Raw genomic sequence first — 27,305 nt, 5'->3', positions numbered from 1 at the left:
AGAGGGGATGCTGTGAGCAGCTCACTGAAAACCACACTTTGGAGAAGCCATAGAAATGCTTATGCATATGGTTTATGAACTGAAAACCTGCTATGCTAAAAGTTCCCTGAGAAGAACAGAAAAGAGGAAGAGGAAAGAGGGAGGGAGTAGAGGAGAGTATGGTGAAGTCCTGGGGAATGAAATCTACCAGATCATGGAGTATCCATGTATAAATCTATCACACTGAATCCTGCTTATATGAATTGCAGTGCACTAAAATAATAATGATAATAACAATAATAGAAGGGATTCAGTAGAGTACAGCGAATGGATTGGGGAGGGAAGAGGAATGGGAAAAGCAAGGTATTGGGGAATGAGATTGATCAAAGTATGTTATGTGCATGTATGGATATGACATAATGAATTCCACTACTATGTGTAATTATAATTTGTCAGTAAAAAGTCATCTCAAAGGGGAAAATCTGCTGAAAGCAAGAGAATTTCATATTTACATAATAAATGGTTTTTCTTTTAGTGTTTTCAAAAATAAAGCATTTTGAATTATAAAAAAATTAAATAAAAGCTCTCTGTCCATATGCCCCTTGACCTCCTTTAGGTTCCTGAAATTGAGATCTCCTGTCTACTCCTGTCTGTAATTCACCATTTCTGGGGTTTGACATTTCCTGTGGCACTGTTTAGTTGTAACTGTCGAAGAGTTGATGTGTGAGAGAGGAGATTCTTTTCTGGAAAAGGGCCTTTGATTTTAGAAATCTGGAAAAAAGTTAGCAAGAAGCAGATAGAGGAAGAAATAAAATGTTTTATTTAAAAGCATACAGATAGAATTTAGGTGAATCTGTATTTATGTCAGTTGGAAGGAAAGGGAAAAACCTTGAAAATTCAAGACTGAAGGACAGAAAAGTATTATAAGAGAAGATTTCAAAACTGTCTTTTGTAACCTAATTAAAGACTAAAAACCATTGTTTACGTTCTGGTGACTTAAAGAGCATTTTCCTTAATAGATCACGTCTACCATTCCAGTTTCTTTCCCTCATGAAGGAAATGTTGTTCACTGCCCTCTGGAATCCATTTCTTTTGTTGTTAATCTAATTGTTAAAAGGAGTAGCTATAGTTTTCCTATGTACGTATATGAATATACCACAGTGGATCTCACCATTGTGCACATCCACAAGAAATTAATTAAAAAAATAACTGTGGGTAAATGGCAGAAAGAGCAATAGAGGGAAGGGAATGGGGGTGGGGGGAGGACAGGGGAAGGGGAGTTACTAGGGCCTGAATTAGAACGAGATATATTCCATGCTTTTAAAATTATGTAAAAAATGGATTTTACTGTCATGCATAATTAAACAGAACCAATAAAAAAGAGAGGTAGCTACAGTTTACTCCCTCATCCATCTTCAACAATTCATCTAGAAGCCAACCTTACCTGAAGCAGCATGAGTTCCCACAGCACGACACTAGCATTATTTCCTGGAAATAAAAATTGATGCAATAACTGCAAACGAACCACGACTCCAGTTCTCCCCTACCAGGCCCCCAGTCGATTCTGGAAATGGATTTCAAGCTTTCATCCTACTCTGAGATGAAATTTACTATTTTGGCAACTTTAAAGTATGAAAAGTATGAGTTAGGTGGAGAGAGGGTATTTAATTTGTTTAAAATATTCTAGGGTGGGTTTTTCTTTTACTTTTTTTTTTTTTTTTTGCTAATTTCAGCAGTAATTACTGAAATGACTGTATTTTGATACTTGAATATGAATGAATAATGACTTTTTAGAATACCGAAAGAGCGTCTATATACAAGAAAAAGATCAAAGCAAAAGTAAACCTTCCTGCAAAGCAGGTACCCCACCAAGTCTTCTCACAGTGTGAGCATTGGTAGAGAAACAAAACACAAGGAGTCGAGAAAAATAGCTGTCTAACTCGCATGCCAAGCTCATGGTCATGATTGCCTAAAATGAGCAACAATGGCTTTACACAGGGAAGTGATACACCATTTCTTTGTGTTCTCACCTCCTTGGTAAAGATCTGACTCTATCCATGTACCTTCCAGAGGCTTCAGGAGCTCAGGCAAACGTGTTTTCCACAGGTCTATCAATTTTGGGTGAATTATCTCAGGCAGTATCTTCAAAAGTCCTATTGCACCAGCCCCACGTAATGAACCCAGACTGGCAAGCACAGATATTACCTGAAGGATGGAAGAGATAAGTACTCATGAATTTTAGAGGTATTTTAAAGGTTCACCTACCTTTTCCTTTTTTGTTAATTGTTCTAGATTCCCTTGATTCCTAAATTGGATAATCACTTAACAAATCATCACAGTCCTTACTTGTTCTAGAGCAAAGATAATATTTAGACAATCCTTCTCCCAGTCTTTTTCCCCCTTGATGATAAAGGTGAAAAGATACATGGAAACCACCACCAAAAAATAAAATAAAATAAAATAAAATAAAAGAGATAAATGGAAAGGATCCATACTCAGATATACCTATTTATTAAATAAATGCATATGGAATTGTGCTTGAGTAAATGATACACATATGGCCAAAAAGAGAAGAGAAGTCCATACAACAGGTATGGAATTTGTTTGATGGTACCTCTGGATGAGATTCAGTTTATGTATATTATAAAGTCATAAAGTTTGAAAAGCACTTCCAAGTGAAGAGACAATCTTGTCAGTAGTAAATATCCATGTCATTAGTATAGCAGAAAATTCATTATCGAGACCATTTCAGTACTTCTTTTGGAATATGTATGTAATTTTTTTTTGTTGTTGCTTTGCTTTTTGAGAAAGGGTCTCACTATGTTGCCATGTCTGGCCTTGAGCTTGTGATCCTCCTGCCTCAACCTCCTGAGTAGCGGGAATCATAGGTACACGCCACCATGCCCGACTTTTATGCAACTTTTATTAGCATTATATTTTGAACTGAATTATCCATATCAGCTTAAATTCATCCTACATTGGATCTTTATATAACTCACTCACCAGAAGTCTAGCCAGTAGCTGTTGTGGTGAAGGAAGATTCACTAGAAAGAGAAAGCAATTTTCATTATCACTTTAGGGGCTAGAGAAATTCAGACTGGGGTTGGGTGTAAGATCAGGGCACAGAAGTCTTTCTGGAAATGAGTCTTTCCTGACAGCAAAACCTGACTTTGTTTCTGAATGTACGAACCAGCTCCTGTAGAGAGAACAAGCGCCGTCGACTCCTTCACATTATGCTTCTTTCTCTCTTCTGCCATGATCAGAATTCTGATGATGTTGAACAGGTAGTCCAGGGTTCCTGTATATTCTTCAGGCACGACAAAAGTCAGGATTCTTGGCCATAGCACCTGTGGAACGCACAAGGCAAGATGCAAGGATTACTTGTTCTTTTCTGTGACTTCTCCCTAAACTTGACTGAGGTCTCCCTCTGATTCAGAAACTTTCATTGGATATAATTTTACAGTTCGTATCAGGTCAAAATGAAATAAATCAGGTAAAATCTCTTTCATTTTCAGGTGCTAGTTGTAGTAAATGTTGGTCAAGGGTTCTTCCTGGGCTGTTCTTGGAATTTGGGGCAGGACTATTCCTCATTGTTAGAGATGGATGCAGGTAGCGCAGGAAGTCTACGAGGCCCCCTTCACCAAGAGCTGCTATTCCTCTTGTCAGAGTGGCAACTGAAATCGCCCTACATATTTCCCTAGACTTCTCCAATTGAGAACAACTGGGAGAGAACAGGGAAAGGGCTGCTCTTATTCTTTGTGTTTCAGGCTCTATCTTCCTGCTCTGAAGGTCTGGAATTACTCTAGTTTGTATAAATACTGTTTCATGTCCCGTGCCCCAACCCAGGAACTCTCCCTTGTCATAATGGAGACCTTGGTGTCAACATGGACTCTGGTCTCTTCATCTGTATTTTATCACCAGGTTAAGTCCCTTTCATTGTAAGATCTCTCATGCCCTTCTGCATTTCATTCCTACTGTCATGACGCTGTTGCTGTTTCTGTGGGTTGTGGCTGGTCTGTCATATAGTCTCTCTGCTCAGACTGAATCTTGGTCCCTTGGTTTCCTACAGTTATTATTTCCAGCCTTACCTGCGGCATTCCAAAGGCTAGTGGGTCCAGGGTTTTTAGGACCTTGAGGCTTGTTTCTTGAACAGATTTCTCCCCCTTTTCTTCCTCTTGAGAATTAGCTTTCACTGTTTTTTCCTTTAAGAAAGATGAAATAGATGACACTAAGCTCTCATGTTGGTCCCTGTAACCTTACTTGGATGAGTTCTCAGACTCTGGGATGGAGGATACTGTCACTTAAGGAGCTTTAAAACCTGCTAATGTTGGTCTCCAACATCTAATCCCTATTTGAAAGGGCCCCTTGGAGGAAGGGGTTGGGAATACACCCCTGGATAAAATAGAAAAGCAAAAACTGTGAGGAACTCTGAGCAGAAGATATTCTGTTTCTCTATGTCTTTCAGGCCTTTTTCATGTTCTCTAGGTCAAAAAAAAAAAAAAAAAAAAAAAAAAAAAAAATTCAAAGCAGTGCTTCCTAACATAGTGGATTGCAATTTCAGTTGTAACTTCTTCCTAAGATTGCTCAGATTTTACACTTTTTTTTTTGTACCAGAGATTGAACCCCAGGGTGCTTAACCACTGAGCCACATCCCCAACCAGTCCTTTTCAATTTTTATTTTGAGGTGGGGTCTCGTTAAGTTGCTTAGGGGCCTGGCTTAAGTTGCTGAGGGCTGGTTTTGAACTTGTCATCCTCCTGCCTCAGCTTCCTGATATGCTGGGATTACAACTGTGCATCACTTTGCCTTGACTTTCACATATTTTTCATCTATAGAGAGCTGAGCCCAGTTATTATGGTCTCAATATTTGAATTTCCCCAAAATTCATATGCTGAAATCTTAACTCTCATGGTGATGGTATTAGGAGGAGTGGCCTTTGGAAGGTGATTTTTGAAATTGGTGGTCATTCGAAAGGGACCTCAGTGGGCTAGATAGCTGTCTATTATGTGTGGACGCAGGAATAAGGCACCATCTGTGAGGAAGCCAGCCCTCACCAGACACAGAATCTTGGACTTCTCAGTGTTCAGAGCTATGAGAATAAATGTTCGTAAGCCACACAGTATATAGTATTTTTGTGTTAGCTGCTCAAATGTACTAAGACATTAGTGCATTTGGTATCAAGTGTCTCTTGTTTCCTTAAAAACAATCCACTGTCTCTGCCCCTCCCCACACCATCCCCATCCCAAGCTTTTGGATGCTGGTTGTCTCCTCAGAGAAAACCGTGATTTAACCTCCCTTCCACTGTTGATACCATGTGTATAGATAATGGAGTGATGTTTATTTATTCTGAGAACTAGAGGTAGAGAAAAATTACCAGTGAAAGTGATCACAATGAAATATAACTTTGAAATCAGTTATTTAATTGGGGCCAGTCATTTTTTTAAAGCCCAGTTTTGAGTGTGACACCCCAAACTGCAGCCCCTTCATACCAGTTTCCTGTTGGATCTTGCAAACTGGGAGAAGACGTAATCAATCAAGGGCCATCCTTCCCGAGCTTCAATGAAGCACTTTTCACACATGGTTTGGATGAGAAGAAGGGTGGAATTCCTCACCTAGTGTAGAAACAAGGCAATAGCAACATTTTGTTTGGAAGAATGGAAATGTACCTTGTCTTGTAACCTTTGTGAGTCATTCAAAGGCGAGAATCTTTTCAAAAGAGAATATGAAATTAACAATAAATAAATGGAGTAGGAAACAGTCTACGGAGTCACTGGAAATGTTCTCGTCAACCTAAAGCTTTCTCCCCAGCTCCCAAAGACACATCCCGTATTGTAAAATGTCAGAAACTTTGGGCTAAAACAATACCTCACTTTAAATATTGGAATTTTGTTTCTTAATATCATTTAGTGGCAAAACTCATGTTAAATTGTTTTAAAGTTGTTTGTAGTATTTACCTAAGTATAGTGCGGATGTGCATACATTGTATTTGCAGAAATACCAATTGATTTAGATTTTGGGTTTCTATCACAATAATGTCTTTCTAAAATCTGAAAAATTGTGAATTTGAAATACATCTAGCTTTCAGAATTAGAGGGAGAGATTATAATTTTGTGTTATAATATTGTTAGAAATTTGGTTTAAATTCATTTATTTGCTTGCTTCTGTGGAGGACAGAAAGCTAAGACCCAATCCATTAATGAACGAGTCATTTACTGCAGGGTGGGAAGTAAAAATAATTCTTAACAGAAAAGCAGGACTGCTTGATGGTCAAAATATAAAGACACGGAATTACTCTGCATAGTAGGGCAAAAAAGGGTACATCTTCTTTTATTGCCTGGGGAGCTGGCTTTTGAACATATCCATGCTCTTTTCTTCTATTCCAAAGTATTTTCATAATTCTATTGGCTTGGTCCACAACTGGAACACACACACACACACACACACACACACACACACACACGAGTTTGTACATAAACATATAAATAAATATATATGTATATGGATAGATAATGGAATGATGTTTATTTATGCATGCTCATATTTTACTCCATTATTATTTATTGCAAAGTTTTTGTTATTTTAAATAACAAAATAGCCACTGAAGTCCAAAGTGCTTTAGAAGGTTTTTCTCCTCTTCTTTTCTTCTTCTGCAAAGAGTTTTCTACAAAGATTACAATAACTGCTAATTTCCGTGATTTCTCTCAGCATAAGTTCTATATTTTCTGACTTTACTACTTTAGTCAAATAATCAAGAAATATTGAGCAACCAGAAATGTGTAAGACTTGCTCTCAGTGGTCTCTGGTTGGAAAATAGAATATCTAAGCTAAGAACAAGGTTCAGGGTTTTTTTGGGGAGGAGGGGGAAAACACATTTTATTTATAATTAACATTTATTTTTAAACTATTTGAAGAGCATTGATATAGTGCTGCTGTGGGCAAGAGTCCATTGAAAGGCCCTAAACTGTATATATTTTAGGATTCCACCTTCATGGAGTTTATCTTTTTGGAATTGAGTTATTTTAAAAAAATGGAATTGATCACTGATCTCTTTATAAAGCAGTCTGGCAGGTGATACTTAAAAAATCAGGGTAATTTCATTCATTCCTACAATTGCCATTAACCAAATAAAAATCTCTATTAATTCTCTTACTTTTGTACTGAGATCACCCATGACAACCTTGACTGTTCTTTCAACTGAAGTGATGTGATCCCTCAACTTGGGCTCTGGAAGACAAAGAGAGATTGTGACGTCAGAGTCAGTAGGAGTACAGTGCTTTTAGAGTTCAGGAAAACCCATTAGAGTTATGGCACATAATTGCAAAGTCTTTTGTCTTTACCATCTTACGTTATTCAGTTATTTTTTACCCTCTTCTTCCTAACCCTTTAAGGAGTCTGTGTCTGTCTTTACTTCCTGTTACATTTGTTTCATCTTGCTTAAAATGTTTGATTCCATCAGGGATTCAATACAACATGCCTGGTGGATTAGCTCTGAATTTTGTAAGACTACATCATGTTTTCTGATATGCTAATTCTTTAGTATAGTCCTAACTAATTTCTTAAAAAATCCTAAATTATGTTGTGCAAAAATGAATTCTCATTTTATGGAATTGAAGATATCATCAGTTTTATGATGCATTATTTTATATTGCACCAAAAAAAGAAAAAAAAATAGTGGTTAATTTAAGATGTTTTTAAATGAAAGATTCATTTGATATTATGAAAATATTGAATTTTTTTGGGATTAATAGAATGTGGTAATTCATTAAATTACTCTCTATTTTAAATGTACCAATATCTAGTACCTCTTGTCTCTTGCCTACCTGCTGTTTGTCATTGATTCACTTAACCCACTTGCTGGATCTTCTAAATTCTAAATTTGATTCTCAAAAATTCTACTCATCTATTTCAACAGAATGTATAAGTATCGTGAAATAAAAGAGGCAACTGAAAATACCTGCTTAAAAGCAATAGACTGCACAAGACTGAGAAGACAGAGTTTCATGTGCATGTGATGTTTTGCAGATAACTTAGGATCGAATTAGGGAATGCAAAGGCTTCAGGTTGCTTCTTGATATGAAATAAACCACTTTGTATTGTCCCTAATGCTTACCCTCAGCACTGATGACTGATTTTAACAAAGTCAATACTCCTATTCGAATAACTTCTTTGTTACTTCTTATTTGTTCATCAAAAAATTCCATCAGTTCTGCTGGATTGGAATGGGCTGCAGGTTTAAGAAATACTGGGGTCATAAGAACTCATTTTCATCTCAGGTAAATGCTTCTGCATGGGAAGAAGGGAATTTCATCATGAGGATTGTCAAAGTCACTCTTCAATTGGTAATTTGGTCTTATGATGTCATCATCAATATTTGCAGAATTAATTAAGCAGTTTGGTTACTAAGAAAACTTTCTGTATCTAGTAGGCTCACTTCTGTTCACACCTGTGGATGTAGCCTTATTTGGAAATTAGGATCTTTGCAGATATAATCAAGTTAAGAGAGGGTCGTTGGAGTGGGTCCTGTTTCAACATGACTGGTGTCCTTATAAGTAAAGGAGAAGAGACACAGGTTTGGTAAGATGGAGGTATGAAGATGAGGCAGAGACTGGAGCGATGCTTTACCAGCTGTGAAGCTAGAGGGCTGCAGGCTTTGACACAGGCAAAACTAAGGAAATGCCTGGCTGGAGAAGGACAGTTTGTTTCAGAAATTGTCAGAGATAAAGTGAATTAGTTAATTAGGCCAATAAGGAAAGTATAGAAACAGAGGGGCTAGTCAAGAGAAGTAGAACATAATAGAAATTATGCAATGAAGTAGGTGTGGTGACGGTTTGGTTGGGGAATAGAAGTGTGGGAGGCATCCTGGGCCTGGGACCTTGATGTCTCCTGTGTCAATCATTTCAACCAGGTGATGAAGGGATTGTGACGGTGTGCCACAGGGCAAGAAGAAAAAGGAGAGAGGAGAGAAGAGAGAGGAGGGAAAGAGGTGGGGGGACATTGAGGGCTAAAGAGACTTGAATACAAAGGGACGACCAAGGAAAAAAAGGGGTGACTTAGATAGTGGACTGAGACAGACATCATTACCCATGTACATGTATGATTACACGAATGGTGTGAATCTACATTGTGTACAACCACAGAAACAAAAAGTTGTGCCTCACTTTTGTACAATGAATCAAAATGCAGTCTGTAACAGTAAAAATAAATAAAATTAAAAAAATAAAATTAAAAAGAGGTGGGACTGGGGGTGTCTCTCAGTGGTAGAGCATGTTCGTAGTATGTGTAAGTCCCTGGTTTCATACCCAGCATAAACAAAAAATAAATAAAAATTGGAATGGAAGGATTATTTGCTTAACATTATACAATTATTGTTGTCTATATGCTGAATCTTACAGAATGTTCAGTGACATCATTAGAATTAATGAGAGAACTTAGAAAAGATGCTGGATGTAAAATCCATATATAATAGTGCTTTGAATTTGTATATCCCCCAAATGGCATTAGAAATTATTTTTAAAATGACACATTTTCCAAAAATGGGGTGACTCACTCACCCTAGTTTTCCTGGGACTTTTCTGGATTGAGAGCTGAAAATTCTATTTCCCCAGAATCCCCCAGTCCTGGGCACACTGGTCTGATTTGCAACCCCTCCTGGAGACTTGTGGAGAGAGGGGCAGGCACAGAATGCTGTGAGCTGAAGAAGTATTTTGTGTGTGTTAGTGTGGCGATAACTAAAGTGATAGTTTGCACACCCTCTTACCATTGTTGTTTTGGTCACCTGGGGACTTTTTTATTAACACCCTCAGGATGCAGGATCCTACCTAGAATGAGGAAACAGCTTGAAGCTTCGATTTCATTTTCCTTTGCTGAATGTTCTGGAACTCTGCAGAACTGAATGGGGAGGAAAAAAATAGGTGCTAGAAGTGAAAAGTAGAAAACCAGCTAAAATCAAACAGAGTTGACAGCATGACCCTCTTACCTGGTGGAGCATATTGACAAAGATGGATTTTCTCAAGGTTTTGGGAAGGACAATGTCATACAGGACTGCTGCAGCCAGTATCTGTTTGAGACTCTAAAATGGAAGGGCTCGCAGGTTAGGCGGAGGCCACCAATGATGTGGTGGTCCAGGACATGGGATGCAAATAGTTAAAATTTGTGAGCAGGGCAAACCCATGACCTTCCCACGGCTACACGTTTTCTCCAATGACTGGGGCTCCCTTCGTGTGGTGCAGTGCCTCAGCATCTCGGAATGACGTTTCCCAATCCCTTCCTGGAGTTTCCATCACTAGCTAAGACAACCTGCCTCGGCCTCCCATTTGCCGAGGGGTATTTAAATTCAGCTGCCAAACAGCTATTTGAGTTCCATAGGTCCCTTGAGACTCAGGGTCCTCAGGAGGGTTGCAGATCTGTTGTGATTCAGTTGCTTTAGGGTGCGGCTCTTACCTGGGTGATGTGGAAATCAATCTCTTGGTCTTTATACTGGTTCAGGAGCCAGTGTACCTGGTTTAGGGCAAATTCACTGAAGTCTTCCCGGTGAAGCAGCAGGCTCACGGTGGGGCCATGGACCTTAACTATGGCCAAAGTCTGTAGAAGCAGAAAAATACACCATTTCTAACACATGGTTATGCTTTCTATGTTTCCAGGGCATTGGGAGCTTTAGGGGACCCCAAAAATCTTTACTGGGTGCTTCCAGGCAAGAAGAGTTTCTGTGAAAATCTCTTAAAAATGCTCTGTTGCAGGCCATTGCTTGGGCAGAGCAGTATTTATATCTACATCTGTTTCTGTATTGATACTCATTATAACACTTGCCCTTCTTTCCCTATTTCTTTAATCTCTAATAGTCATTTTCCTTTATATATTAATGAATTGAAAATTTCCCTCCTTTAAGAAAGATTTAGTGACTCCACATCTCCTTGACCCAGTATGGTGAGCCCCACCCAATTCTCTCTCTCCCTTTCTTGGAATAAAACTTTTTGAAGGAGTCGATGTCTGTCCTATCTTCACTTCCCAACTCCCATTCACTCCTCGATCCACTATGATTTCCTCTTCACTCGACTATGAAAATGAACAAGTTCCCAAGTACAACCTAGAAATGTAATAAATTTTGATCATAAAAATTTAGATATCATGAATATTAGGAAAAAGAAAAGAGTAGCCACAAAAACCCATAGATGACACTGTTTTATTTTTAGACTTTTTGAAATTTTTATTGGTTCTTTTTAGTCATACATGACAGTAGAATTCATTTTGATAAAATTCTATAGGCATGGAATATATCTTATTCTAATTAGGACCCTATTCTTGTGGATGCACATGATGGTGGAATTCACTATTTTGAATTCATATATGTACATAGGAAAATTATTATGGATTCATTTCACTGTCTTTCCTTTTCCATTCCCCCTCCCTTCCCTTCATTTCCCTTTGTGTAATCTACTGAGTATCTATTCATCCCTTCTTCCCACTTATTGTGGGTTAGTTTCCACATATTATTGCAAACATTTGACCTTTGGCTTTGTGGGACTGACTTATTTCACTTAGCATGATAGTCTCCAGATCCATTCATTTACTGGCCAGTGTCATAAAGTCATTCTTCTTAATGGCTGAGTAATATTCCATTGCATATAAATACCACATTTTCTTTATCCATTCATCTGTTGAATGGCACCTAGGTTGGTTCCATAGTTTAGCTATTATGAATCGAACTGCTATCAACATTGATGTGGCTGTGTCACTATAGTATGCTGATTTTAAGTCCTTTGGATATATACTAAGAATTGGAATAGCTGAGTCAAATGGTGGTTCCATTCCAAGTTTTATGAGGAATCTCCATACCACTTTCCATACTGGTTGCACCAATTTGTATTTCCACCAGCAATGTATGAGTGTATCTTTCCCCCACATCCTTGTCAGCATTTGTTGTTTGTATTCTTGATAATTGCCATTCTGATTGAAGTGATATGGAATATCAGTGTAGTTTTAGTTTGCATTTCTCTAATTGTTAGAGATGTTGAACATTTTTTCATATATTTGTTGACCATTTATATTTCTTCTATGAAGTGTCTGCTCAGTTCCTTAACCCATTTATTGATTGGGTAATTTGTGTTTTTGGTGTTGTTTTTTGAGATCTTTATATAACTTGGAGATTAATGCTCTATTTGAGGTGTGGATGGCAAAGATTTTCTCCCATTCTGTACCCTTTCTTTTCATGTTCTTGACTGATTCTTTTGCTGTGAAGAAGCTTTGTAGTTTGATGAATTCCCATTCATTGATTATTAATTTTACTCCTTGTGATTTAGGAGTCATTGAAGAAGTCAGTTCCTGAGTCAACATGGTGGGGAGTTGGGCCTACTTTTTCTTCTAGTATGTGCAGAGTTCTGGTCTAATTTCTAAGTCTTTGATTCACTCTGAGTTGAATTTCATGCAAGGTGAAAGATCGGGGTTAAATTTCATTCTACTACATATGGATTTTCATTTTTCCTAGTACCATTTGTTGAGGAGGCTATCTTTTCTCCAACTGATGTTTTTCGACACATTTGTCTAGTATGAAGTAACTATTTTTGTGGGTTTTTCTCTGTGCCTTCTATTCTCTTCCATTGGTCTTCTGCTTGTTTGGTGCCAGTAATAAGCTGTTTTTGTTATTATAATTCTGTAGTACAATTTGAGGCTTGGTATTGTGATATCTTCTGCTCCACTTTTCTCCCTAGGGATTGCTTTGTCTATTCTGGGCCTCTTATTTTTCCAGATGAATTTCATGATCACTTTTTCTATTTCTATGAAGAGTGTCACTGGAATTTTGATGGGGATTGCATTGAATCTGTATAGTGCTTTTGGTATATAGCCATTTTGACAATACTAATTCTGCCTATCCAAGAACATGGGTTTGTCTTTCCATCTTCTAAGGTCTTCCTAAAACTCTTTCTTTAGTTTTTTGTAGTTTTCATTATAGAGGTCCTTCACCTCTTTTGATAGATTGATTGATTGGTAAGTATTTTATTTTTTTGAGGTTATTGTGAATGGGATGGTTTTCCTAATTTCTCTTTCAGATGATTCATTGTTGGAGTATAGGAACACAGTTGATTTCTGAGTGTCAATTTTTATCCTACTACTTTGCTGAATTCATTTGAGTTCTTGAAGTTTTCTGGTGTTTTTTTCTGGGGGGATCTTCTAAATATAGAATCATGTCATCAGCAAATAGAGAGAGTTTGAGTTCTTTTCTTGTTTGTATCCCTTTAATTTTTTTCTTTTACTTAATCGCTCTGTCTAGGGTTTCAAAGTCTATGTTGAATAAAAGTGGTGAAAGTGGACATCCTTGTCTTCTTCCTATTTTTGGAGGGAATGCTTTCAGTTTTTCTCTGTTTAGAATAATGCTGGCCTTGGATTTGTCTTATGTAGCTTCTACAGTGTTTAGGTATATTTCTTGTATCCCTATTTTTTCTAGTGTTTTAAACATGAATAGATGCTGTATTTTGTCAAATGCTTTTCTTTGCATCTATTGAGATAATCATGTGATTCTTTTCTTTAAACTTATTTATGTGATGAGTTACATTTTTATTTCCATGTGTTGAACCAATCTTGCATCCCTGGGATGATACCACTAGATCATGGCGCACTATTGTTTTAATGCGGTTTTGTATGTGATCTACTAGTATTTCTTTAGGAATCTTTGCATCTGTGTTCATCAGGGATATTGATCTGAAGTTTTCATTCTTTGATGTGTCTTTGTCTGATTTAATAGGCTTTTTATTTTACCTATTTTTTCCTTTTTTATGTATTTTAATTAAAAATAAGTTACACCATTTTTAAAAAGCAATTTTTATTATGAATATGAATTCCTATTACTTGTACATACCAATGGTTTTCACTGGGACACTTCCATACATACACATATGGCATTTAATCATGTCTAGCTTCCCTACAACTCCCTCTTCCCTCCCCATTCTCTCCAATCCTCTCTCATCCCCCTTTCTTGATAGTTCCTCTTCTACTTTCAGGTCATCTTTTCTTCCTTTCTTCTTTTTTTAAAAAATTTTCCACATATAGAGAAAACATGCTACTTGTCTTTCTGTATCTGGTTTATTTCATTTAACATGATCAGGATGAGCTCCAGTTCCATCCATTTCCTGCAAATGAAATGATTTCATTCTTTAGGACTGAGCAACATTCCATCATATATGTATACCACATTTAAAAAAATCCATTCACCTTTAATGAGCACCTAGGCTGAGTATGAAACTTTACTATTATAAACAGTGCCATGTACAAGTACTAGGAATTCATATTTATATTAAAATTATTTTTAAAAATGGTGTAAGGAATTTTTAATTAAACTACATAAAAAAGATAGGTATGCAGGTATCTCTTTTGTATGCTGATTTCATTTTGGGGGTATATACCCAGGAGTGGTATAGCTGAATTGTATGGTAGTTCTAGTTTTAATATTCTGAGCAATCGCCATACATTTTATCCATAGTGGTTATGCTAGTTTGCATCAAAAGTGTCTAAGGATTCCTTTTCTCCATGTCCTTTCCAGTTTTTTGTTTTTGTTTTTTTTTTTTCTTGATGATAGCTATTCTGACTGGGGTGAGGTGGACTCTCAATGTAGTTTTGATTTGCATTTCACTGATGGCTAAAGATGTTAAGCAGTTTTTCCATATATTTATTGTCTATTTGTACTTCTTTTGAGAAGTGTCTGTTCAGATAATTTGCCTGCTTTTAACTGGATTAGTCGTTCTTTTGATGTTGTTTTTTCGTGTCCTTTGTATATTGTGGATATTAACTCTCTATCAGATAAATAACGAGCAAAGTTTCTCTCCTACTCTGTAGATTGTCTCTTCACTCTGTTGATTGTTTCCTTTGCTGTGCATAACCTTTAAAATGTGATGTAATTGTTTTTTTCAATTCTTGCCTTTATTTCCTTAACTATTTCTTGAGTTTGAGTTAGGAAATTGTTGCCTGTGAGTGTATCTTTCCCTATGCTTTCCTCTAGTGGCCTTGCAGTTTCAGATCTTACATTGTCTTTGACCCATTTTCATTCCTTTTTGTGCAGGGTAAGAGATGGGGCTCTAGTTTCAATTTTCTATGGATGAAAATTCACTTTCCTGAGCACCTTTTGTTGAAGAGGCTATCTTTTCTCCAACACAAGTTTTGGGCAGCTTTGTCAAGAATCATATTGCTGTATTTGTGTGAGTCTATTTTATTCCATTGGCTGTGCCAATTTTTATGTCCATCCATGCTGTTTTTGTTACTATAACTCTGCAGTATATTTTTTGAAATCCAGGAATTGTGATGCTTTCAGCATTGCTCTTTTTGCTAAGGATTGCTTTGGCTATTTGGGATCTGTTGTGGTTCCAAATAAACTTTAGAATTATTTTTTCTAGTTTTGTGAAAAATGATATTGATATTTTAATGGGAATTGCATTGAATCTGCAGATTGTTTTGGTAGTATGGCCACTGTAGCGATGTTATTTCTCTTAATCCATGGGAAGTCTTTCCATCTTCTAATGCCTGTTTTTATTTCTTTCTTCAGTGTTTTGTCATTTTCACTGTAGAAGTTTTCACTTCCTTAGTTAGGTTTACTCCTTGATACTTTATTATTATTATTATTATTTTTAGGCTACTCTAAGTGATATTGACTTCCTGATTTCTTTCTCAGAAGTTTCATTGTGAAACACAATTCTTAACTATATAATTCTATAGTCTACTTTTTCTAGCTAATATTACATGACAATTTTTTTTTTGCATTGGATAAATTTTATTTTAAAGCAGACCATTTCAAAACTTAGCTAATAACAACAACCATTTATTCTATTCAAGAGAGTATCAAGCTAGGTGTGGTGGTATACGCCTGTAATTCCTGCGATTAGGAGATGAGGCAGGAGAATCACAAGTTTAAAGTCAACTTCAGCAACTTAGTGAGGCCCTAAGTAACTTAGTGAGATCCTGTCTCAAAAATAAAATAAAAAAAAACATGAAAAATAAAATGGGCTAGGGATGTGATTCAGTGGTTAAGGGCTCCTGGGTTCAATACCCAATACAATAAAATTGTATTAGTTAGGTGGTGGTTCTTTCACCAAACATTTCTATGCAACAGATACTTTTCAAGCCTTTTCTTGATTGAGCACCATAACAATGGACTTTGTAGATCTTTATTCTTAAAAATTTCTTCTTTCTTAGTTTTTAAAATATCTACCTACTTTGTTCTCCTACTCCTAGTATAATTCTCAATTTCCTGTCATGAGTCCTTCTTTTGCTTTTCCCCAAAAGTTTATTTCTTGGCACTTTCTACTCTACATACTCTCCCTGAATGGTTCTATCTATAACAATGATACTAATACCTATGCAACCAGTTTTTGTTTTTCTTCTGAACTCCAATCCTGAATATCCCTGTACTTACTAATATCTCCACTTGAATGAACCACAGACATTTGAGTCGAAATGTCTACAGTAATCCATGTTGTACTGTCCAAAATTTGTTCTTCCTCCCATTTCCTTATCTAAATTCATGGCCACCAGATCACTTAAATCAGAAATCTAGGAAGCGCACTAGGTGTTCTCCAATTTCTCCACAAGAAGCATTCAATTCATGCAGATTCTTGTTGAATCTCTTCTTCAGCATCTGACTTCATTGATCAAGACCATTGACACTACACTAATTGATCCTCTTACCGTTTATGACCTTGCCTTCAGCCTTCTCTATTCTGGATCCACCTTTTACACTGACATTACAATGATTTATTTTCTAGCATTCCAAATACTTGATTTAAAAGCTTAAATGTTTCCCATTTCTTGAAAAGAGTCCCCAGTCCTTTGTTGCATGCCAATCTTTTCATAGTGTGATTGAACTGCCTTTCTGGTTTCATTTTTTCTGCTTTTTCTGTCTCCTGTCCTCCCTCCAGAAAGGTCTCACACTGCCCTCACTGAAGCAGGCATGTTTTCCCATCTGCAGCCTTTACTTTGGTGGGTTTGGTTCCTTCTTCAGGGAATGCACCTTCCCTGTGGTGGGCAACCTCACAGGCTGCCAGGCTCAGTTCCAGTGCTACGCTTCACCAGGGGAGGGAAGCGTCTTCCCTCTGTGCTTCTGTACCACTTTGTGTACCCTCATCTTCATTTGCCTGGCTCTTCCTAAGGAAAGCAAAGGGTAGCCATTCTAGACGGCTTTAAGAAAATTTTAATTTTAAGAGTATTTTAAAAGTTCCATGTTTGCTAATGATTTAACCAATGCAACTTTTTCTCAGCAAAGGATGCAATCAATAATGCGAAAAGAGTGGGAGAAAATCTTTTGCACACACACTTCAGATAAGAGCACTAATCTCCAAAATTTGGAAAGAACTTACAAAACTTTACACCAAAAATACAAAGAACCCAATCAATAAATGGGCCTAGGAACTGGACAGACACTTTACAGAAGAAGGTATACAGATGGTTAATCAATATATGAAAAAGTGTTCAACATCTCTAGTAATTAGAGAAATGCAAATTAAAACAACTCTAAGATTTCATCTTACTCCAATTAGAATGGCTATTATCAAGAACACAAACAGTAATAGATGTTGCATGGATGTGGGGAAAAAGGTACACCAATACATTACTGCAAATCGGAGCAGCCACTCTGGAAGCAGTGTGGAGAATCCTCAGAAAACTTGTAATTTACCCACCTTTTGACCCAGTTATCCCACTCCTCGGTTTATACCCAAAGGACTTAAAATTAGTATACTACAGTAACGCAACCACATCAATGTTTATAGCAGTTCAATTCACAATAGCTGAATTGTGGAACAAACCTAGATGCCCTTCAACAGACAAATGGAGAAAGAAACTGTGGTATATCACAATGGAATATTATTCAGCCATAAAGAATAATAATATTATGGCATTTGCAGATAAATGGATGGAATTGGAGAATATCATGGTAAGTGAAATAAGCACATCCCAAAAAACCAAAGGCTGAATGTTTTCCCTGATAAGTGGATGATGATAGATCATGGGGGTGTGGGGATGGGAGCGAGAGAAGAATGGAGAAACTTTAGATTATGTAGAGGGAAATGAGAGGGAGGAGTGTATGAGAAATGAAATGAGACAGATATCATTACCCTATGTACATGTATGATTACATGAACGGTATGAATCTACATTGTGCACAACCTTAAAAACGGAAAGATGTACCCCACTTGTGTACAACAAATCAAAATTCAGTCTGTAAAAAAGTAATTAAAAAATGCTCTCATAACTTAAAGTGTAGGAAAGAAACTGAGCTTGAGAATATAGCTCAGTATCAAACCTTTTATAATATGACAATAAAGGAACCTAAATTCAATCTAATTTATGTTACTTAAAAGTCACAGCAATTAAGCAAGATAAGGATGGGATTATATATGTGAATGCACTTCATAATCTATTCTCCAATAGGACATTGTGGTATTTTGACACAGCCTAGTACATTCTTTAAATGTTATTTTATTTAATCGTGATGTTCATAGGTGCTGGAAATTTCTGTAGCCTGTTGTTTTCCCAGTGTGTAACTCAGCTCAGATATAGGTTATGATATATAAGATGTGAACTAGCTCACATTCTCGCTATTTTACTCACTTGTTCTCTTTATACTTTGAAATATCAGTTTCACAAGAGTGTGGTTTAGGTCTGTTTAATCCTTGCTATGTCCTCAGTTCTGGAATAGTATCTGGCATGCCATGGGGATCCAATAAATATTAGATGAAAGAATGACTAAATAATGATTTGAAATAGATACAAACATTGAGAGATCTGATAAACCTCAAAAAATACAACCAGTAGTGTCAGAAAGAACAGGCTCAATTACCATGTCACAAGGAGAGAGGAGTTTCAAAGAGTTCTATGCTTGCTAATGATTCAATTACCCTAGGATGTTAAAAAAATAAATGTCTTAATAAGTTAAAGTTTAGAAAAGAAACTGAACTAGAGAAGGTAGCCAAGTATTTAACCTTTTATATATCACCACAGAGAAACTCAAATAGGATAGGATTTAAACCTAGACCTGGTTGTGACCAGCACAGAGGGAGGTCTGGCTTGAGGCCTGCAGAGGCACCACTCACTTGCATGTGGGAGGCCATGGGGGCCCATTTCTCCATTATGTACCGGAACAGCATGAAGATTTTGTCAGATAGTCGGTTGGCGTCCAATCTGGGATAGGGGAAATCTTTCCAATGGTTGACATACTTGTAAATGGCCTTGCTGAATTTCTCAAGGGCTGCATTAAAAAAGTGCATCCACATAGATTAGGCATATTCAGTGCATTTCCAACTTGTATTTTCCACTTTAGTTTATCAGGACATAACCCCATCATAAGTCAAAGAGCTTCTGTATGCCAAATGGAGATGTGTAATACAGAGCCCAGAACTCAAGACAACAGATAGAAAAAAAAGGGAATCCACTTCAACCTAAGGGAACTTTTTGCAACCAATTTAAGACAGTACAAATACAATAATTTCATTCTTCTTTAAAACTGAGTATAATCCATCCTATATATATATATATATAGCATATATATATATATATAGCATATATATATATATGTGGTAAATATATATATATATATAAGACACATTTTTTGATCCATTCATCTATTGAAGGGCACCTAGTTTGGTTCCATAGTTTAGCTATTGTGAATTGAACTACTATAAACATTGATGTGGAAAATGAAATTATGGCCAGTTAATGGATGGAGTTGGAGAATATCATGCTAAGTGAAATAAGCTAATCCTCCCCCCCAAAAAAACTATTTATTTTTCTGATATGTGGATGCTAATTCACAATGGGGGGCAGGGTTAGGGAAGAATAGAATTACTTTGGGTTAGGTAGAGGGGAGTGAAGGGAGGGGAGGGGCTCTGGAGGTAGGAAGAATAGAAGAATGGATCAAACATTATTACCCCATATACATACATGGCTATACAACTGGTGGTATTCTATATAATGTATAGAAAGAAGAAGGAGAAATTTTACTCCATTATGTATGATGTATCAAAATGTATTCTACTCTCATGTATAACTAATTAAAACAAATAAAAAATTAAAAAGAAAGTACAAATGCAAATAAAATAAAATAAAAAAAATAATCACCGACTGAGAAGAATATAAGAAACGGAAGCGGAAGCACTATAACTTGTGAAGAGAGTACTGATGATTAGTAAATATATAATAGTTTATATTTAATCTTACAACTGCAACAAATGAACATATAAAAAGAGTTCAGTCAAGTTAGTAAAATACAAATTAAAACTACTATGAGACATGACAACACACCATCCAGAGTGGATAATATTTAATATAAAGCCAAGTACCGATAGGACTAAAACATAGCTGGTATTCTTGCATACTGCTGGTAAGAGTTGAACTGGTGTAAACACTTGGAAAACTCTTTGGCACTATCTATCAAAGGTGAATATGACCCATCAATTCTAGTCTGCAGATACAGTCATTTTATACATATAAAATAAAATATATATATACCAAAAAATCTTGTAAAAGCATGTATGGTCAAAATTTCTGCCAGTAGGTAGAATGGAAAAGCAAATTATAGTATAGACATGTAAGAGAATATAGAAAACGGACTATAGTTATCAGTATAATATGAGTCTCATAAGCAGATAAAACTACTTGTGCTAGAAATTAGGATGTAGGAGGAAACATGGGTGTGTCACACTTCTTGACATGAATGGTGGTCACATGGATAACCTGTATGTAGCTGGTCTGAATGATTTTCTGTGTTTTCTTCAATGAAATAAAAATGTCACCTTGGACTTACAAAAATATCATTTGATCCACTATTCCATTTGCATCAATACATCAACTTACAATATTTTTCCTTGAGACCTCATGCTACCCATTTCATTAGAACACACAAAAAATTCATAGTTTACTTCCTTGAGGATACTCTTACGTGCAAAGAATATTTTGGACAAAGCCCTGAGTTTGAGAGCTGGCCAGTTATGAATTGATTCACATTCCTTTGAAACTCCTTTTGAGAATTTCTGGCTACATTTTATCATCAATGTGTGTGTGTGTGTGTGTGTGTGTGTGTGTGCATGCGCATGCGTGTGTGTAGGGTGTGTGTGTGTGTGTGTGAGAGAGAGAGAGAGAGAGAGAGAGAGAAAGAGAGAGAGAGAAAGAGAGAGAGAGAGAGAGAAAGAGAGAGAGAGAGGGAGGTAGAGACCATTGGCCTGTGAGAAACAAGACAGAAAACTTGGCATCCTGTTGGGTCACAGTATTTGAAGCAGGCAGTGAAATATCTGCTTAATTGCTGACTGAGCTAATGCCTCAATGTGGACAAATGGATGGATAAATGGATGAATGGTTATTAAATTTTATGCCATTTCTTTAGTGGTATTCAGGCAGAGTTGCTGTAACATCAAAGAGCACTTAGGTACATTTATAGTGCAAAGACAGAATTCTCTTAATTGCCATGATGATTTTCCTCTTACATTATTTGTTGTTAATACTGGAGGTAGAGGCTCCAAAGTTTATTTGCAGGAACATAGTGTTAGCTGTGATTATAGTAGGGATAATAAAAGTAATAGAAAGTGGAATCTAGTATAAAGAAATCTTGGAGAGTTGCTTAAATTCTTGAGTCAGGCTCTCATGGTTGATTTGCTCAGCTCTGCCATGTGCTATTTATATGACAGTACAGTTATTTATCTTAAGTCTCAATTTTATCATCTGTAAAATGGAGAAAAAAGTGTCACCTACCTAATGGATTTGCTGTGAAGCTTAAATGAAACAATAATAATAAAATTAATATCCAGGGCAATAAATACTCAATATATATCAGATAAAAATATCACCTTAATTGAGGACAGATCAAGAGGAGAGGGGCACAGTGGGATAGAAGGGGCTTGGTTGACAGGTAAAGACATTTCTGAGAGCACAGGCTGCTAGGTATTATAAAATAGTAGTGTTACAGTATGTGAGAAGTGGAAGGGATCCTAACAATCACTTTTTCTGATGTTTTTAGAAGCAGAACTGGGGCTGAGAGAAGGGAGATGTCAGCTGGTGTAGCTCAGTGACTGCACAGAGACAAGAATCTAGGTTTCCAGACTCATCCAAGAAGACTCCCTCTGCACTACAGATATTTTCTCCCAGGAATTCGAGCATATGTTCTTTGTTTGTAGGCTCTTGATTACTATAAATGTATTTCAGTTTTAGGTAGAGGGGCTTTATGACCAGAGTTTGTCTGTTCATTTTTCTTTAATTATGCAATTGCTTGTATTTGGGTTACTTTGTTTACTTATCTTTATTAGATTTTAATCATTCACAAATTAACTTACTGCTGAGATCTGATAAACTCTCATAATCATTGTGGAGAAAGTGTGGTCCTATTGAAGAAGGATGCTAGGAGAAGAGGAGGTCGTGCAGAACAGTATACAAATGAGTCTGGGTGGTCGGGTGGACCCAGGTTGAATGCCCCCTGTACAACCGTGTCACTGCCTCGAGAAAGCTGATTAATTTTCATGATCTTAAGGTTCTCATCTACACGATGGGATGATGGGCTTACTTTGCAGGATTGTTGTGAAGACTGAGTGAGGGAACTGCCTGCAGAGGGCCTTCTCCGTGGGAGGCACTCAATAAAAGGCACCCCTTAGTATAAGACAATAGAGTAAAAGGAAAGAGAAGACTTTTGTTCAGTTCGTAAGACAGGTTGTAGTTTGTCTTAAGCAAAGAGGAAATCACAGGTGTACCCACCAATACAGAAAGTTTGCTTCATATTTTCATCCTCGGCCAGCCTGAGCATAGTCTGCATGGTGAGCAAGGTCATCATCATGAAGGGAATACTTTGGGACACTGCAGGGAAGCGGGTGAGAGGAGAAAGGTATTACTCATTTTCTCTCGTGGGGGCTCTGTGACTTCTCCTTGCATAAGCAGCAAGCATGCCAAAGCTGCAAGGAGGAGGTAGGTGAGGTTCAGGAGGGAGATGTTCTCCTCCATCCCCTCCTTCCCCACCTGAATGCCACACTGTAGTTAGTACCTTGAAAGAAGGTACTGGTTTTACAACTACTTGTAAATGTTGTTCAGTAGCTATTGCTTATTTGGATAGTTGTTTTATTAATACCAGTATCTCCCACCCAAACTTGCCTGTACTCCCAAGGCCCAGGAAATGTAGCAGGTACTCAGTAATGTCTGTTAAATAGAGTAGTACAGAAAGGGAAACCTTTACTTCATACAAATGTTCATTGGTTTGCAGAATATGCCTTTTGGAAAATGTGTTTCTGCAAAAGCAAAGCCAGATGAAGGGGACGTTGAGGATGGGAGTCAGGTCAAATTCACTGAATTCTGGACTAATGGTGGGTGGGCAGGCTCACCTACATTCATAAATAGCCCCCGTATGTTCCTGTCAATTCTCTACAGTAGGTAGAGATGCTCTCCTTTCTGCCGTTTTCTCTCATTTGGGTTTTAGATAATTGGTTAGAGGTCTCCTAGGGAAAGTGTGATTATACCGTATCTGGTTGCCAGTTCAGCTAGGGAGAGCACGACAAATTCATTTGGGAGCTCTAGAATCCTGAAGTTACTCTGGACTTCATACATCACAGAATTGAAATCATGTGCAGCCAGAGACACCAGCACCTCACCAGCTAACATTCTGATTTCTCTGGGAATCTGAGAAGGAAAAGAAAAATAATAACAACTAGAGGATGATCAAAGTCTGCAGAGGAAAACAGTCTACATAACATTGTGATTTCCCATAAATCTGGGATAGAGAGAGAACAAGCTATTAATTACAAATCTATGGTAAAATACTCTCAGATAGATGTCACTTGTTGGGAAAGTAGATGTCATATTAATGTATTTAAAAAATGATTTTAATAGGGTTCTTGTAAATGGGGAGTCAGTGGATGTTTTCTTGCTAATTGGTCATGTACTGTGAACACAGGATTTATGTTTTATGCTTAAATAATAAGAATAACTGTGGTTGAAAGACCAAAAATAACGGTGAAAGGAAATGGGCTAGGAGTTGAGAGTGTTGCTTTTATTATCTCCTGACCTAATTGTCTTTGATATTGGAAATACTCTGCTTCTATTGATGGTGAGCTAGGTAAATTTGATCAACCCTCCTGCTGAGGAAAATAAAAAAATCAGGACAAGATACTAAAATATGTATTCATAAAAGTATTAGGGAGCTCACGATGTAGAGTGTAATGAATTAATGGGTTGAAATCAAGAAAAGATCAGACAGTCCAAGATAAGGAGGCACACAAAGAGATAAAAAGTCATAAGGGGACCAAGAAAACTGGTTTCTAGTTACTTGTTTAGTCAACAGATAGTTGTGCTACTTTGAAAAAATATGTTAGCATAAAATTCCTCATCTAAATGGAGACTGGATGATGTTACCTCTAATGTCTTTCTCAGATTTCCCTCAGTTTCTTCAACTGTGAAAGGATGAATAATGGGCTCTGGAACTGTATTCAAGTGTCCATGATAAAGAAGTAAAAGTCATCTGCCGTTCTGGCAGAGATGTAGAAAAAGATTCTGCACATCCACACAGATGCACTTGGGTGACCTGATGGACCTTTATTTTATTTTTGGAATTTATTTGTATGTGGTGCTGAGAATCGAACTCAGTGCCTCATGCATGCTAGGCAAGTGCTCTACCACTGAGCTACATCCCCAGTCCACTTGGGTGACTTGAAGACCCTGTTGCTAGCCCTTTGCTGATTCCACTAGGAACCAAACTTACATTTTCATCTCTCATATCCTTAGAGGTGTAATAAATCAACCGTTGGACAATCGCATCATCCAAGATGTCAGTATTCTGAATAACAGATGTGAGATGACTGTAAATGTCTTCCTGTGAACATGTAAGAGGTATTCGGATTGTAAAAATAAAGGAATTGTATGAAATTCAAATAAATAACACCATTCAAGTAGGCAATATATTTTTACTACAGAGTGGATCTTAAATATCTTAATTCAGGCTTCCCAAACATAATATGCATCTTTAGGAGTCAAAAGTTTATATGTAGAACAAAACTAATTCTAAAATCGATTTGAACTTGTTACATTCCTATGGCAAGATCTAACTGAAGGCAGGGATAGGTTACCTCATATATCCAAGTCTTTTGAAAGTCACTGTTGTAGAGGTCTCAGGGGAATGGAAATGCCTGTCACCCTAATTGCTGCTCTCAATTTCAGGGAGTGTTCTAGGAAGCACACTGCATTTCCCAAAAAGGCTGCTATGCTGTGAAACTGGACCAAAAGGGAGAGTTGTAGGTCTGTGTTTTATTTATGCCTTTGCTGAGAGAAGGGTAAATCCTTTTTGGATGGAGCTGCAGCTTCAGGAATTATGTGGCTTAACCAGATGCTGTGTCCTCTAAATCTCTCAGGTGGCTTACATGTCCTCTGGAAGATGAAGGGGAGGCTGGTGTGCTGAGATCTTCAATAGTTATCAGTCACACACCTCTGGGGCTGCACCCATGTCTGAGGTATGAAACAGCTTCCTTTGCATGACTCCCAAGGGCTGAGCCTTGGAAGACCCAAGAACTGGCCTTACTTTGTCTTGGCTTTCTTCCTTGTAAGTGCTTTCAGAGATTGTCTTACCACCTTGCTCCACATGTTTTCTGTTTTCTGCAGGCCTTGTTCTCTTGGCAAGGTCTACACTCGCGTGACCTTCACTGTGTTCCTGGAACTGGACCTGATCCTTTATCTGGAACCTCTCCTGACTGATCACACTGAGCCTTTGTGTTAGAAGCTATTAATATACCCTTTTATGAATGAGGAAATTGAGTCACGGAGAGCTTAACTGTGGTTAGTGTTAGTGGTAATGCTACACTTGGAACCTAACTGATTCTTAGCTGGCACCTTAACCTATTGGTTGTGCTGTCTTTTTCAATTCCTTAACTTGACACAACATTAAAATAAATTGTAAATACTTGCTATTCTCTGATGCCTTTTCTAGAACTTTGTCTTCAATATGGGGTCCAGAGACCATTTCCCAAATGCTCCCAAATGTTTGAGAAATAGTGGTCTGTGGGAAAATTAATTCCTACCAAGAGATTAATATAATGATTTTCAACCATACCTAAATGTCAGCATAAGCTCTGTGAGCTTTAAGTGTCTAGACTCATCACAGATTGATCAAATCAAAATCCCTGGTGGTGAGGTCTGGCTCATGGTATTTTCCTAAAATTCTCTAAGGGATTCCAATAAACAGTCAGGGTTGAGAACTGCTGAATTCAGAGATAAAGGTGTAGGTATTGCCCTCCACAGGGAGCAATACTGAGAGTCATTAGGAGCATTTTGGTGGTGTGACATGGGCTTGTGTTTTGTTCTTCCCTGGGCAAGTGATGTAACTTTTCTGTCTTATTTTTCTTGGTTGTCATATGGAAATAGCAATATTTATAAAGTTGTTGTGAGGAGTAATTATTATATTACATGCACCATTGTGTTGAAAATAACTAGCCCTTCACTTCCTACATAAGTGTCCATTGAAGGGTAGAACTGCTGTTTTAGTTGTTGAAGTCTGAATAGCCTTCAATTCTTAGGAAAAATTTCCAGTTTGGAAATCATTAGAGTATGGGAGCTCTTTGTGAATTATTTTAGGAGCTCTAAAATTATGAAAGAGGAGACTTTAACCACGTGGTTGCAAATTTGATATTCCCCTTTTTCCATATCTACCTGTATAAGGTTATGAACAAGGGCATCATTTGCTAGTTTCTAGAATTGAATGGATTCTTGAAATGCTAAGTGATTGCTAAGTTCCATGATTCTTGAAATGGCAAATATAATTGTTTCAGTGTTATAATGACTTACATTAAAACTGCTTTATTTTGTTTTATTTTATTTTTATTTTTTTGGTACTAGGGATTGAACTCAGGGGCACTCAACCAGTGAGCCAAATCCCCAGCTCTGTTTTGTATTTTATTTAGCGACAGGGTCTCACTGAGTTGCTTAAGCACCTCACTTTTGCTGAGGCTGGCTTTGAACTCAGGATTCCCCTGCCTCAGCCTCCCGAGCCACTGGGATTATAGGCATGCACCACCATGCCCAGTTTACAACTACATTTCTGAAAGACTTAACACCATGTCAGAAGCCAGGAAGATAAAATAAGGAAGTTGAGGTAAAGAAGAGTAAATATGAAATGTTGCAACAACAATATTAAACATGGTGAAAGATATTATTCCCTAATTGTCCTACCTTACTAATATTATCCTCTTTGTTCAGCATCCCAAGAGTGAGATTAATATCACCAAAAATCTCTAAAATGGGCAGAAAAAGAAGAATTAAAATGTGTATTGAAATGCTGTTCATTGCTTTACAGTAGTCACAGAAAATTAATTTGTTCTCTGTCCTTATGGCATCCTTTCTC

General features: G+C 37.2%; 1 protein-coding gene across 1 annotated transcript in view; it reads right to left on the bottom strand.

The window, feature by feature from the left end:
• Window positions 1-27,305, bottom strand: part of MROH2B (maestro heat like repeat family member 2B) — a 75,402-nt gene that overhangs the window by 46,851 nt on the left and 1,246 nt on the right. The window contains exons 2-17 of the mRNA XM_079145586.1: window positions 27,134-27,195; window positions 24,678-24,788; window positions 23,440-23,599; window positions 22,688-22,786; window positions 19,045-19,199; window positions 10,418-10,558; window positions 9,954-10,046; window positions 9,796-9,865; window positions 8,088-8,201; window positions 7,128-7,201; window positions 5,467-5,589; window positions 4,068-4,181; window positions 3,170-3,326; window positions 2,983-3,023; window positions 2,043-2,184; window positions 1,424-1,467 (exon numbers count right to left, since the gene is read on the bottom strand). Coding sequence (XP_079001712.1) covers window positions 1,424-1,467; window positions 2,043-2,184; window positions 2,983-3,023; window positions 3,170-3,326; window positions 4,068-4,181; window positions 5,467-5,589; window positions 7,128-7,201; window positions 8,088-8,201; window positions 9,796-9,865; window positions 9,954-10,046; window positions 10,418-10,558; window positions 19,045-19,199; window positions 22,688-22,786; window positions 23,440-23,599; window positions 24,678-24,788; window positions 27,134-27,195 — 1,700 coding nt within the window. The remainder of the gene's footprint in view (window positions 1-1,423; window positions 1,468-2,042; window positions 2,185-2,982; window positions 3,024-3,169; window positions 3,327-4,067; window positions 4,182-5,466; window positions 5,590-7,127; window positions 7,202-8,087; window positions 8,202-9,795; window positions 9,866-9,953; window positions 10,047-10,417; window positions 10,559-19,044; window positions 19,200-22,687; window positions 22,787-23,439; window positions 23,600-24,677; window positions 24,789-27,133; window positions 27,196-27,305) is intronic.

Source organism: Sciurus vulgaris (genome assembly GCF_902686455.1).
Source record: "Sciurus vulgaris genome assembly, chromosome: 6".
NCBI lineage: Eukaryota > Metazoa > Chordata > Mammalia > Rodentia > Sciuridae > Sciurus > Sciurus vulgaris.
Note: the sequence above shows the minus strand (reverse complement) of the source record. Positions and strands in the feature narration are given on the sequence as shown.